Consider the following 15,029-nt stretch of genomic DNA (forward strand, 5'->3'; position numbering starts at 1 on the left):
ATATTGTATGGCAATGGAAAGAGTATACCAAAACCCCAAGAGTTCTAGTATATATTATAGCAAGTCCATTTAGTATAACTCAATAAAGACCATTTAGTAGAATCAGAATAAAGCAGGATTAAATAAGAACCCTCTTTGGAGAAGGTGCCTTGTTTAGTAACATCTATTACATATCTGTTCATTATGAAAAGAATGCCTAATCACTGAATAAAATTTGGAAAAGTGCAACACAACAGTTTAATGAAAATCATTAATAATCTCAAATCCAGAGATAATTCCAAGTACCATTTTTAGTGGTATGTTTCCCCATGATTTTTTATACATAAATTTACATATATTCCAGCAATATTTGTAAAATACTTCATATTTTATATTATGCCTGTTTCATATTCTAAGATATTGTGAGCATCATGAATAGGTACTGCATACTTAAAATCAGTTTTATTTACTGTATAATAATCTAATCAATGGATAAATTATATTCAACATTTCTCTATTCTGAAATATTAAGGTTATTTTTTCTAAATTTTCAATAATATAAATATAACAATGGTGCCTATCCTAGAATGGAAATATTTATTTACATCTGATTATGTATCTAGAATGTTTTCTAAGGAGAAATTGATACATAAATGATACTATTATTAACATTTAAAAATGACATTCCTTTATTTTTTTAAATTCTTAGTGATGTTTGAAAAAATTTTGGTATGAAATATTTTATCTATATTTATATAGAAATCTTTTGATATTGTACCTTTCTTTAGTAACTATTCACTTTATCAACTTAATTTTAATAAAACTTTTTAATAATTGGTCTCAGGATAGTAACTATGTGTAAATTATGTCAAAATGTTTTATTCTTCCTAGTATTTATGATTCTTTTTTAATTTTATTACTTCATTGTCCTAGGTAGTAAACCAGCTCATTGCGCATTCCAGGGCACAGTCCTGTTTTGCCTAATATGCTTTGTCACTTTCAGTTCAGACAAAAGAGTGACCTTGAATTCATGCATGAAGATTATTGGAGATGACAGATTTTATATCTTTACTAGCTAATATCTAACGTTTTAAATAAAATATGTTACTAAGTGAATATTTAACTATTCACACACTACAGGTTTACTCATTAAATCTTGGCTATGTACAATATTGTTTAAAAACACAGGATTTTCTCTGGGGCAGAAGTCTGGCATCAGGAGTCTGATGCTTGCACTGACATTTACTACCTATGTAATCATAAGCTAGTTATTTAACCTTTCTGAAACTTACTGTCTTTGTCTATAGAATGTAAATGATTAGTGAGTTTATGAGGCTTAAGTGAGATGCTATATGTAAAGTACTTAAAAAAGCCCTTCACTCATAGAATCACTTCATGAATGATGATTGTTTTTATTGTTATTTTAGTAGTAATACTTATATCTAATGATGCATTGCACGTGGTTCAAAGTTTGAATAAAATATTCTCACTTGAATTATATATTTGTTTTACACATAAGAAGAATGAAGTTTTCAGACAGTGTGTGTATATATGCACGATCACATCCAGGACTCACATCAGAGAATTTCTATAATATTCTTCACAGCTCTTTTCACTTTGCTACATAAAATCCGTTGTGTAGCCATATTTTCCAGAATACAGAAGATTACATAATTCCGAAGTTTTATTACGTAAAAGCCTATTTTGAGATTTTTTTCTATACTTGATGTGTGGCTAAATGATGGGAATGGTGAGACCATCCATGGAAAGCACAAACATTTTTAAGATCACGTTATTTGATATTAAATTTGCAACAAATATAAATGTCTTTGATATAGCAAAATAAGTGAAAATTTGTGTGCTATTAGTCTTAGCTACGGTAACTCTTATAAATTATTCCTTGGCTAAATATCATAATAAATCAATTCCATGAGTGTACTGCCTTTGGCACTTGGAGTTTTACTCATATTAACTTAGTTACAAGAAGCAGAAAGGATAAATACAGTAAGCAGAAAGAATTTACCTTCTTTAACTGGTAGTGCTTTTCAAATGTGGTCTTTTTCATCTGCTATAATAGAGATGCATTAAAAAGCAGCAAGAAAATGAATTGAATTGAAGTGAATGAAGTTAGAACACATGAGTAAACGAGAGATTTAATGAGGCTCCAGTGAAGTTTCACTTTCTCTCAATCTTAACAGATCCAACACTTTCTTTCTGTAAAAAATATTTTCTAATACCTCTTTACTATCTTTACTTTTATAACCTCTACTTAGTAAACTATGAGTGTACTAAATGTAAGCCATGAATCGAAACATGGTTGTTAAAATAGAGATACATAGTTGTTAATTCTCACTTTTATTGCTGAGGTAATAAAAGGACATATATTAATGATTTTGTTTCAGCATCCCCTATCCAGTTCCTAGGTTGCATGCAGGAATGTGAACCAGGAGAAGTTCTAAGCACAGGATAATCAGGCTCCCAAAATTCTCTCTGTGCTATTCCCTGCAAGTAGTGCCACAACAATGAGAAGATTCAATAACACTTTTCATCACCTCAAGGCTTTGTTTTGGTGGGCTTCTCTGAATGGCTCAGAGTAGAACTGGTTCTTTTCGTGGTCATCTCCATCTTCCACATGATGACCCTCCATGGGAATTCAGCCATCATTAGCTTGTCATGCCTTGATCCCAGACTCCACACCCTCATGTATTTCTTTTTGGCTAATCTGTCTTTTTTGAACCTCTGCTATATTACCTCCATTGTGCCCCAGATGCTGGTAAACATAGGGAGCCCCCAGACAAACATCAGCTACATAGGATTCATAGCTCAACTTTTTATCTTCCTTGGTTTAGCATCCACTGAATGTGTACTTCTCTCACTAATGGCCTTTGATTGCTATGTAGCTATCCGTCAGCCTCTGTATTACACAGTTATCATGCATTTTCGGCTCTGCCATCAACTGGAACCAGTGGGTTGGGTAACAGGTTTCAGAAACTCCTTAGTGCAAATAGCATTGACTTTCCTGTTACCTTGTTGTGGTCAATATCAGGTGGAGAATTTCTTTTGTGAAGTACCTGCCACGCTTCAATAACCGTGTGTTGATATGTGGATCAATGAAGTGGTGATGTGTGCAGCTGTGGTGGTCATATAAGTTATCCCAGTGGGATTGATTCTATTCTCTTTCATCAACATTGTCAGAGCTGTAGCAAGGATCCAGTCTTCTGAGGGTCATAAGAAGGCTTTCAACACATGTGGGTGTCATCCACTGGTGGTCATTATGTTCTATGGCTCAGCCATTAGTGGTTATGCATATATGGCACCCAAGAGAAACTCAGCCAAATTGAAGGGCAAGCTTCTTGCACTCTTCTATGGACTTATAACTCCAAGGCTCAAAGCTCTCATCTCCGCCTTGGGAAATAAGGATGTTAAGGGAGCAGGAAACAAACTAGTGGGGAGAGAACAAGAGCAAGGGTGGAACATGGCTTAAGAGAACGCAGTCCTCTTACAATTCAAATTCCACACTCCCAGAATGCTTATGGACAACTGTCATCATTCCTCTCATGCCCAAATAACAATGACTGAATGTTATTGTTATTACCTGTGTTTTTCACAGGAAGTAAAATATTGATTATTCTCCCCCTGAAATAATGGAACAGATCTCTAAAAATATTTAATGAGCATCCATAGATTTTGGTAAAGTACTTAGATTTTTGTTACCAAGTTTTCTTTTCTAATGAAGTTTTAAAATTAATAACCAAATATCATTTCTTATCATATGGCACATTAAAACTGCCGATTAAGGGAATAATCTTGAAACTTGTGTAAAAAGCAGAAAGATGCCTGCTTAAAATGACTAAATTATGTTGCAAAATTAGCAGAATGCACTTATAGATAATCAAGAAGTAACTTCATTTCCTCCTTTGATAGCCTTTTTTAATGTTGTCAGTAAAGCTGTTGTATATGTAACGTAATTTTAACCAATATCAGTATGGGACACTGTCAGGGAGCCAAGTGCACGTTGTGGTCATCTACACTGTTCTGGAGAAAAAGAAGTACACAGACAGAAAGCTCTGTGCAATGCCTCTGCCTATTTGTTTACTTAGCCAATCCTTCTAACAGCCTCTTCTAGTATATTTCTTTAACTCTGCACATCATTCTTTTTTTTAATTTATTTTTTATTTATTTTCTTAGATGAAGATCGGCCCTGTTCTAACATCTGTTGCCAAACTTCCTCTTTTTCTTTTTTCTCCCCAAAGCACCTGTACATAGTTGTAGAGTTGTACCTCTTCTATCTGTTCAGTTCACAACTCTTTCTCCTCAACTCAGTGTGACGGCTGGGCTCTTGTGCACTGTGTCCTGGAAACTCTCTCTAGGAAGGAAGGTAGACAATTGTAGGCCTCACCTCTTTTATTTCCCTTCTCTTAGGAATCACAATCCTTAAGCTACCTGTTGTCCAAGGTTTGAATACCATTGTCTCATATATTTGTCTGAATTTGTAGCTGTTTAAGACAGGATAGTAAATCTGGTTCTTTTTACTTCATCATGGCACAAAGGAAAAGTACATAAACAATCTTCCTCTATTTTATATGGAGGATGCCTCCACAGCATGGCTTGATGAGCAGTGCATAGGTCTGCGCCTGGAATCCAAAACTGCAAACCCTGTGCTGCTGAAGAGTATTACATGAACCTAACCACTATGCCACTGGGCTGCCCCCTAAACAGAGTTGTTTTTTGTTTTTGTTTTGGTAAGGAATTTTAGCCCTGAGCTAACATCCTTGCCAATCATCCTCTTTTTGCGGAGGAGGATTGGCCCTGGGCTAACATCCATGCCCATCCTTCTCTACTTTATATATGGGAAACCTGCCACGCCCTGGCTTGATAAGCAACACATAGGTCAGTACCGCGGATCTGAACCCGAGAACTCCAGGCCTCTGAAGCAGAGCATACAAACTTAACCACTATGCCACTGGGCCAGCCCCCTTAAAAGAGTTATTAATTCAAATTGTTCCTTTTTTTTGTGAGAGGATCAGTCCTGTGCTAACATTTTCCAATCCTCTTCTTTTTTTTGCTGAGGAAGATTGGCCCTGGGCTAACATCTGTGCCCATCTTCTTCCACTTTATATGGGACCCTGCCACAGCACGGCTAGCCAAGCCGTGCGTCGGTGCACACCCGGGATCCGAACCAGTGAACCCTGCGCTGCCACAGCAGAGCGTGTGCACTTAACCATTTGCGCCACCAGGCCGGCTCTCAAATTGTTTTAATTATTTTATTGAGGTTATATTGGCTTGTAACATTTTGTAGTTTCAGGCGTACATCATTATATATCAGTTTCTGTATAGACTGCATCATGTTCACCACCAACAATCTAGTTTTCCTTTGTCACCATACATACGTGTCCCTTGACCCCTTTCGTCCTCTCCCTACCCCCTTTCTTCTGGTAAACGCTAATCTGTTCTCCTTATCCAGGCATTTATCTTCCACATATGAGTCAAATCACATGGTGTTCGTTTTTTTCTGTGTGGCTTATTTCGCTTAACGTCATACCCTCAAGGTCCATCCAAATGGCACAATTTGGTATGTTTATGGCTGAGGAGTATTGTGTTGTATATATATACCACATCTTCTTTATCCAGTGTCCAGCATCAGGAGAGTCAGTGGTACGAGCAGTGGCATCTGTGCCCAGCAGCAGCGAAAGCGATTCCTATGTGGGGCCTGAGGCCCAATACTTTCTCTCTCTCTTTCTATCTATCTATATTCATTTATATTTCAGTTACAACAATTTGAAATCCATTGCTCTCACCAAAAGGTGAATCAGAAATCCATGTAGGGAAACGTTTCAGAGAGCAAGGATTCACAGATTATTTTACCAGCTTTATTGAGATATAATTGACAAATGACATTGTGTATGTTGGAAACTTACAACCTGTTGACTTAATTCACTTAATATATTGCAAAATGATTAACACCATAGACTTAGCTAACTGACACCTGCATCCTGTCACATAATTATCATTTGTTTTTGTGGTAAGAATATTTAAGGCCTACTCTCTTAACAACTCAGAGATTTTCTTTTGCTAAGCTGATAAGCACTTCCAAAATCATCCACCTGGCTATAGTCCACTGCAGAGAAAACAATGTATATCTCTCAGCATACGTCTTGCTTTTTCCTTCCCAGGAAAAAACACGTAAATGTGGACTTAAGACCCCTCCCTACCCTGAATGCTCTCTGACCACTGGCATCTGTTGTTCCCAGTCTGGCTGAGCACCAGGATTACTTGTGGGCTTGTTACAAAATACTCAGGCCTCTCCCCAGACACACCATCTCATAATATTGGGCATGAAGCCCCAGAATCACTTATTTAGCTAGATTTCCCACACAGCCATGTGGGAATCCTGGTCTATGTTCTTGCAACTAAATGTGTGATCTGAAGACTAGCAGCATCAGCACTGACTCGTTATAAATGCATAATCTCACGCTCTACTCCAGACTGTCTAGGTGTTAAAAAGATGTCCAAGGGATTCCTGTGCACAGGAAAGTTTAGGACTCCCTGGTTTCCATGCTTTTTAGAAGCAGAGCAAGAACTCTGCAGTCTGTTCCTGGGGTGTTGTCTGATCAGATCACGTAGCACTGGGGGCCCAAGGTTTAGTCCTTGTTCCTTTCTCTTCTATAGCCATTATTCCTTGATGACCTCATTTGTTTCCAAGGCTTTAAATATCATTTACATGGCATCACCTCCCAAGTCTACTTCTCCAGCCCAGATGTCTCACCTAAACTCAAGGTTTGCATATCCAGCTACTAAAACTAAACTCGCTTGCATCTAATTGACATCTCTCTTCCAACTTTCCTAAGTGGATGTCTATGATGCTGCTTCCTCAAATGTGTTTCTTCTAAAGTCTTCCCCAATTTCACTGAAGGCACTCCATATTTCTACTTACACAGTCTGAAATTTGGGGTGTCCTCCTTGATTCCTCTTTCTCATAACCCTGATTTACTCCATTAGGAAATGCTGTGAAGCCCATCTTCAGAATGTACCCAGAATCCTATCACTTCCTATTATTTCTCTGCTCACACCCCAGACAAAGCAACTAACATCTCTAGCCTGGAATATGGCACTAGTTTTCTACCATTTTCTCTACCCGTTGCTCACACTTCACCTCTTGATTCTGCACAGCACCAGACTGATGGTTCTCAAGAGAAGTCACACCAGGTGGATCTTCTTTTCAACACTGTCTTGTAACTGCACATCTTACTCAGAGAAAAGTCAAAATCTTCCAATATCCTCGAGGTCTACACGCCTTGGGTGTTAATTCAGTCCTCATCTCAATTACTCTCTGCTCCAACCACACTGGTCTCCTTGCTCTTCCTTGAACACACAGACATACTCCTGCCCTAATGCATGTAGCACTGGAGAGTCCCCTGCTGGGAAGAACTTCCCCCAGGCATCCTTGTGGACAGATCATGTACTTCAAATCTTTATTCAAGGTCAGCTTCCCAATGAGGCCCAGACTGACCACTCTAGGAAAACAGTCATCTTCCCTGTCCCCATACCCTTATACTCCAAGTCACCCTCCTCAAAGCACTTACAACTTCTAACATAAACACTTCCCTTATTTACGATGCATGTAGCATACAATCTGCCCCTCACACTAGAACACATGTTTTGCAACACCAGCAATTTTTCCCTGTTTTTAGTTCACTGAAGTTTTCTAGCTGCAAAAATAATTTCTCATATATCTGGCAAATGACAATTATCAGTTGAATGAATGATCAGTGTAGAGCACCTCTCTATTCTAGAGATGATATCTTTATTAATGGAACCTCAGGCCACACGATGTGTTGTGGTGGCAACAGCACAACATCCACTCACACTGACATCAATGTCACTTGTACTTTTCTCACAAGGGCTGCTCTCCCCTCCTTTCCACAGCCACCCTCCTGCACACACAGTTATATTTCTCTTTTCAGGAAGGACAAGCGTATGGGCTTATGCATCCTATTTTCCACCAACTGTGAATCAAAGGTAGACTTGACTTATAAACCCATGTGTTTGGATCAGAGCCAGGACTAGGATGACTAGAGCTGAGGGCAGAGAGAGGGGGCAGGCTGCAGAGAAGAAAGAAACCAACACGAGGGACTGGCCCCATGGCCTAGTGGTTGAGTTCAGCGCACTCCACTTCGGCAGCCCAGGGTTTAGTTCCCAGGTGTAGACCTACACCACCCATCAGTGGTCATGCTGTGGCAGGAACTGACATACAAAATAGAGGAAGATTGGCAACTGATGTTAGCTCAGGGTGAATCTTCCTAAGCACAAAAAAAAGAAACCCAACAGGAATTTATCTAAGATGAAAAACTATCAGGTCCTTCCTCTCTGCTAATTCTAGAAGCTGGCTCTTTAAAAAGGGAGAAAAGATGGAAAGAACAATCCAGAAAACAGCCAAAGAAGGAAGGCAAGAACTGGATGAGTCTGAAAACTCATCTCTCGATACCAAAGAGTCTCCTGTGTGCAGGGGCCACTGTGAGCCTTAGGGGGACAATGAATGGCTAAACGACTCCTGCTGCTGTCAGAGATGGTGGATACTCGGAGGAGAATGAGACTAGAAATGGAAATATGAAAATGAACAGGCATAATCTAAAAAAAAAAAATCCAAAGAAACAAAACATAAACACAAAAAAGGTAGGGGCTGAGGGGATGACACTGGCCTGAGCCCAGGCTGACCCAGGCACACGAAGCTCTCACGGTCTGTGGTCCTGAAAACACAATACCCAGGTGACATCCAAGTCCCTGTGATCACAGGTCCTGGTGGAACAAGGTTCTACTGAAGGGACCAGAACAAAGGAGCAGTGAAGATGATCCAACCAAGGAATGACCACATCAAAGCCCACAATACACTGAACACCAACTGGGCACAGACCCTGTTCACGCTCGGCTCCTCACAGCCTTCTCCTGCCCCCACCCACAACCCACTCAGCACAGCAAACACATGAATTCTGGAAGGTTCTCAGTGCTTCCATTTATTTCCTCTCTCAAACTTTAGAAGATTTCTCCTTTAATTAACACATCAATCCCTTATGACAAGAATTAGAAAAAACCAATTCATATGCAGATTCATATTTTCAGTAAGAAAACAAGTCATTACTACTCAATGCAACACGAAGTAAAGACAGGGATGGAAACGGCCCAGCCCTGCCTCTCCTGGAACAGGAAAGTCCATCAGGAAAATACACAGGTCATTGTGAGGAGGGGTCATGGTGGGAAGCGGGTGGACCAGTCTCCCCACCTCCTCACATTATGTTAATATTAACGCAGACACATTCGTATGCCAGCTGCAGAAAGAGAAGTCAGGGGATCCTGGAGTCGCAAAGTGGGAGCGTGAACAAATCTTGCATCACTCAGTCCCCCACAAGGCAGCTGTCTCACACTGTGAGAGAAAATAATCATGAACAGATTTAGGTCAGTCACATAAGTGCTGACATTCTCAATAGCCCACCACATGCTTAAAATGTCCCACTCAAAGAATTCCCATAACCCAGTCCTATCCCCTCTGACCCAAGTTCTCCCTCACTTCAGGCCTCCAGGGTCTCACCTTTAGTATCTGTGAGAGACACATCAGAGCCCTGGGCACTGTCGCTGCCTGGGGTAGAACAAAACAGGACGTGGTCAGAGCCCACAGGAGAACAGACTAAACGAGGAACTAGGGGTGGGTGAGCTCCCCCATGGGCTCCGTCTACACTACCCTAAGGGTCTCAAGGATCAACCCTCCAACCCAAACTTACTTGCAGTCTGAGCATAGCTCCCTCTTTGTTCACCTGTGGGAAGAAAACAGGGAGAAGGCTGAGCCATGAGATCCTAGAGGAAGCCCCTAGTTCTGGACCAAGAGAAATTTCCAGAACCATGACTGAATACGCAGGGCAGGATCATGAAACATGAAGAAAGGAGACGTGGGGGGACTGGACCAACTGCCCGCCTGGAGGTCTGTCCTCAGCAGGGACCTTCAACTGCTGGGAATCAGGTCCCCAAGCACTAGAATTATCAAGGTGGAAAAAAAAACCCATCTTGCATTTTCACAAGCTTTACAAAAGACTGTTAGTAATCAGTTCCAGGTTAGCAAACACGTGTATGGATGGTACTTCCCATTAATGAGGCAGGGCAACTTCTACCTGGGGCTTGAAACTTCCCAGTGGGACAAGAAAGCTCAGATCTCCCACTCCCTTCCCTACCTGAGCTCTTCTTCCTCCACATCACAGCTCCACCCACCACAGCTCCAAGGACAACCAGGCCAACAATGATGCCCATGATCAGGATAGTGGATTGAGGAGGCGGCTCTGGGAAGGGAAGGGAAGGGAAGGTGAGGGGCTCTGACCTCAGGCTTGAGTCCTGACCCTGCTGAAGGTGTTCAGAAAAGCTTCTGAGAAAAGGCATCCTTCCTTGATCCCCCTCTCACCCCATCTCAGGGTGACGGGCTCAGGCAGCCCCTCATGCTGCACATGGCACGTGTATCTCTGCTCCTCTCCAGAAGGCACCATCACAGCCGCCCACTTCTGGAAGGTCCCGTCCCCTGCAGGCCTGGTCTCCACAAGCTCTGTTTCCTGGGTCAGGTCCTCCCCATCACGCTGCCAGAACAGGGTGATCTCTGCAGGGTAGAAGCCCAGGGCCCAGCACCTCAGGGTGACTTCTCTGTCAGAGATGGGGTGGTGGGTCACATGTGTCTTTGGGGGATCTGAGGAGGAAGAATCAGAAAATTCACACTTTCAGTTACCTCCATGAGCCACCGAAGCATCATTCATGTGACCATCCTGAGAATGGACAGGATGATTGGTTTGGAAAGAGGACACACAAAACGCAGACACCAGTTTGGACTTGGGGATCTGGGATAATCTCCTACCCTTTGCAAAGTTCTAGAATCAGGGTGAGAGCCCAGGATAGGAGTCTCCAGCTTTCTAAAGAGGAGAACACAGACTTCTGGTCTTGACCTGAGTAGAGAGTGAATGACTCAGAAAAACTGGAGTCAGACCTACAAAGATGTTCTCAGGGTGAGAACATAGTCTTGAGAGAGAAAGTCATGGTTCACAAGATGGCTGTCAGGGTCAAAGGGAACCAGTGACGGGCGATTTCAGGGATGGTCTCCCCTTCTATTTCTGAAGAAACTGGATTCCTTAACTGTCCTTCAGAAAAGGGCAGGCCCTCTGGGCGAGTCACTAGTACACAATACGAAAACCTGTGTGGATTCCTCCCCCTCCTGAGGAGTGGTATTCTGATACCCAGCCCATTTTCCTCCCCTCTCTGTGGGATGCCAGCCACAGCCGGAGGGGAGATCTGGAGGCCCCGCGACCCCTCGTACCTGCGCGAAGCAGTGTCTCCTTCCCGTTCTCCAGGTATCTGCGGAGCCACTGCACGCACTCGCCCTCCAGGTAGCTCCTCCAGTCCTCCGCATCACCTTCCGCCTCCCACTTGCGCCGGGTGATCTGAGCCGCCGTGTCCGCCGCGGTCCAGGAGCGCAGGTCCTCGTTCAGGGAGAGGTGATCTTTGCTGTCGTAGGCGTCCTGCCTGTACCCGCGGAGGAGGCGCCCATCTGGCCCCATGTCGCAGGCATACATCCCCTGGAAGGTGTGAGACCCTGACCCCGCCCCCGCGGTCAGCCCCGCCCACTCGGCCCCGCCCCCGCCCCGCAGAGATTGAACCTCAACTGAAAATGAAACCGCAGGAAAGTCCCCGCCAGCTCTTCCCGGTTGGAGGGAATAGGCGGGTCCCGCAGCCTCGGGGTGAATCTCGGACCCGGAGACTCGGGGAGACCCCGGCCCGTCCGTGGGGGTGGGGGTCGTGACCTGGACCCGGGCCCGCGTCGCTCACCGGCCTCGCTCTGGTTGTAGTAGCCGCGCAGGGTGTTCAGGCTCCCTCGGAAACTCTGTGTGTAGCCGTTGCCGCGCCGCGTCTCGGCCTCCCAATACTGCGCCCCCTCCTGCTCCATCCACGGCGCCCGCGGCTCCGCCCTCGGACTCGCGGCGTCGCTGTCGAACCGCACGAACTGCGTGTCGTCCACGTAGCCGACGGCGATGAAGCGGGGCTCCCCGCGGCCGGGCCGGGACACGGCGGTGCCGAAATACCTCAGGGAGTGGGAGCCTGGGGGCGGGGAGGGGCTGAGACCCGGCCCGACCCTCCTCCTGGCGCGGGTCCCCAGGTCTGAGGGTGATGGGGCCGGGAGAGGGGAGGGGGTCGTGAAACTGAAAAGGGGCGGCGGACGGACAAGGGCGGGGACTTGGGGTGGGAAGAGGCGGGAGCGGGAGAAGAGAGAGGTCTGGACGGGTTGGGCCGAGTCGGGGGCGGTCTAGGCAAGTGTCCGCAGAGACGCGCCTTCGCCGGGGGTCCTGCGCCCCTGCCACCCGGTCCCCTCGCTCCGCCGCCCTCGGAGGCCGTTTCCTCCCGACCCCACACTCACCCGCCCAGATCTCGGTCAGGGTCAGGGCCCCCGAGAGCAGCAGGAGGAAGGTTGGAGGCATCACGATCCTCATCCTCGCGGTCCGGGCAGAAACAGTCGTGGCGGGTCCCTGGAGACTTTATAACACGGAACCGCGGAGACGCTGATTGGCTTCTCTAGAAACCGGACACGCAATGGGAGTGAAAACTGGGGCCGCGTCATGAGTCTCCAGGCAGGAGGACCTGACACAGGTTGTGAGAGGGAGAAGTGAAACTCGGGGAGATGAGGACTGCCCAACACTGAGCTTCCCCGCCCCAGACACCGCCTTCGGGCCTGACTCCTGAGAGCCACGTCCGGGGACCTGGGACTTGGCCCTGACCCCTCTCCTCCTGCACCAAGAGAGCTTTGTCACACTGTCTCCCCGAGTCCTGGCCTAGGAGCTGTATGAGTCAGCGATTCTCAAACACTTGGGCTTCATGATATCTATACAGTCTTACAAATTAGTGAGGACCCCAGGGATGATTTTGCTTATGTTGGTGATAGCTATCGATATTTACCATACCAGGAATAAAAGTTTTTAAATATTTTTATAAATTTATTTAGAATAATATTTATAACCCACTGCAAGTAAACAAATAATGTTTTTCCGAAAAATAACTATTTGCCAACATAAACAAGGTAGTGAGAAGAGTGGATCTTTTCACATTTTACATTTTTGCAAGTCTCTTTCTTGTCTGTCTCGTTAGAATACCACTGGGTTTTCATATTTGATCTGCATTTAATCTGTTATTTTGGTTGAAGTATATGAAAAACAATACGGCCTCACACAAATATGTAGGATTAGTATTTTTTGTTTTTTTTGTGAGGAAGATCAGCTCTGTGCTAGCATGTGCCAATCCTCCTCTATTTTTTGCTGAGGAAGAGCGGCCCTGGCCTAACATCCGTGCCCATCTTCCCCCACTTGATATGGGACGTTGCCACAGCATGGCTTGCCAAGCTGTGCATCGGTGGGTGCCCGGGATCCGAACTGGCAACTCCCCGCAGCGGAGCGCAGGCACTTACCTGCTTGTGCCACCAGGCTGGCACCAAGAATAGTATTTTTAATAACCTTTTCAGATAATTATGGATATTAAACTTTGTTACTAAAGCAAAACTGCACGCGTGGTAGTATCTCAATGGTTATTTGCAAAGTGGAACCTGAAACAATGTTAGTGAATATTTCCTACTCTGTTACATTAAAATCCACAGACCTATTTTGCATATTGAATGGCTCTTGTAGTAATGTATGATTTTTTAAAGTAATGCATTGTTTCACTAAGTTATATAGATCTTCCTGTGTTGATGCATTTAACTACAAATTATCAAAATATCACCTTTGTTAATGTTACCACAGATCTCAACAGGAATGTTTGTCAGTACTGGGAAGCTGTCAAGCTTATGTGGTGGGACACAAAGTTTCCAAAATTCTGGTTTTCTCTTGAGAGCTTCCACTTTATCAAGGCAATAAGTACTGTCAGTTGTTACATGTCAGTTGATTTTCTTGAAAGGAGAAGCTCACGTTCATTTTGAGAAAGTGTGTTCCAATTAAGTCTAATCATAGTTTCTGTCATTCATTCTTTTAAGTAAAACTGGTATTCCATAAAAAAGAGGCTAGCTCAGCTCGCACAAATTATTTTCGTTGGGACATAGTACTTGGGTGCTTTATGTGTACTTCCCACATCATCATATAAGATATTTTTTAAATGTGGATTTAAGAATAATGATTTGGTAAAGATAATAATTTTAATTCTTCAACCAGTATGTTTTAAAGTAAAAGTTGTGTTTTTTTTTTTCCTGCATGTGGGAGTGAAGATAACTGCCATTGCAGTTGGATACCATAGACTCCATTCTTACTAAGTGTCACCTCAGTGCAAATGTCAACATAGTGAAAAGACAAATGATGTCTAGTAATATTATGAAACTAGTTTTGACCTCATGGATCCTGTGGAAGGGTCTCAGTGACTTCAAGGGTTCCACAGACCACAGTTTGAGGGTTGCCATTCTGAATAAACCAGGGAGAATCTCCCAACTGGTCCCCATTTTTGCCTCCTCTTCATTTTCTAGAATCCTTCTCCCTGAGTTTGGATTTTCTGCCTCTCAAAACTTAGCTTGTAGCCTTGCCCCTGGTCTCCTCTGAAAGAGAACTTGCCCCATGGAAAGTTGATGCCAGAGATTGTCCTCACTCAGTGTGAGTCTGGGAAGGAAGGTGGAGGGACAGGTGTTTCCCTTTGGAACTGGGAAAAGTTTGTGCCTAAAGGAACTAGACTCACTGATAACCTATTGTGGTTTTGTTATACACCAGCTTATAATGTATTCATATCTCAGACAGAAATCTGACGTATCTCTAAGAGAAATAATATTGGCTCTTTCATTTTATGTGGGTCTAATGGATCTGTCTTGAGACCCACAAAGTATGACGAGCAGTACTGTCCAATAGAATGTCCTGTGATAGAGGAATTGTTTCATATCTGCACTGTCCAGTATGGTAGCCAGTAGCTACATGTGGCTATTGAGCACTTAAATGTGACTACTGTGCTGAGCAGTTGAATATTTAATGTTATTTACTTTAACTTTAAATAACCATATGTGGCTAGTAGCT

The 15,029-nt window shown here is 43.7% G+C and overlaps 1 protein-coding gene across 3 annotated transcripts; it reads right to left on the reverse strand.

The window, feature by feature from the left end:
- Positions 1 to 8,960: 8,960 nt before the first annotated feature.
- Positions 8,961 to 12,528, reverse strand: LOC101407024 (saoe class I histocompatibility antigen, A alpha chain-like). Of its 3 annotated transcripts, XM_087438206.1 has the most exons (8): positions 12,413 to 12,526; positions 11,827 to 12,096; positions 11,318 to 11,593; positions 10,421 to 10,696; positions 10,197 to 10,301; positions 9,753 to 9,785; positions 9,563 to 9,610; positions 8,961 to 9,397 (listed from the first exon to the last, which is right to left on the reverse strand). In XM_087438206.1, the coding sequence occupies exons 1-8, from the start codon at positions 12,483 to 12,485 to the stop codon at positions 9,393 to 9,395; spliced, it is 1,086 nt and encodes a 361-aa protein (XP_087294332.1). In that variant the 5' UTR covers positions 12,486 to 12,526; the 3' UTR covers positions 8,961 to 9,392. The 3 variants fall into 3 exon arrangements, 2 of the variants coding, with proteins under 2 accessions (XP_087294332.1, XP_087294330.1); XR_015554046.1 differs by lacking the exon at positions 10,197 to 10,301 and having other exon boundaries at positions 10,340 to 10,696; positions 12,413 to 12,528; XM_087438204.1 differs by lacking the exon at positions 10,197 to 10,301 and having other exon boundaries at positions 12,413 to 12,528.
- Positions 12,529 to 15,029: the final 2,501 nt, after the last annotated feature.

Source organism: Ceratotherium simum, chromosome 13, assembly GCF_057802395.1.
Source record: "Ceratotherium simum simum isolate JZ-2026a chromosome 13, ASM5780239v1, whole genome shotgun sequence".
NCBI lineage: Eukaryota > Metazoa > Chordata > Mammalia > Perissodactyla > Rhinocerotidae > Ceratotherium > Ceratotherium simum.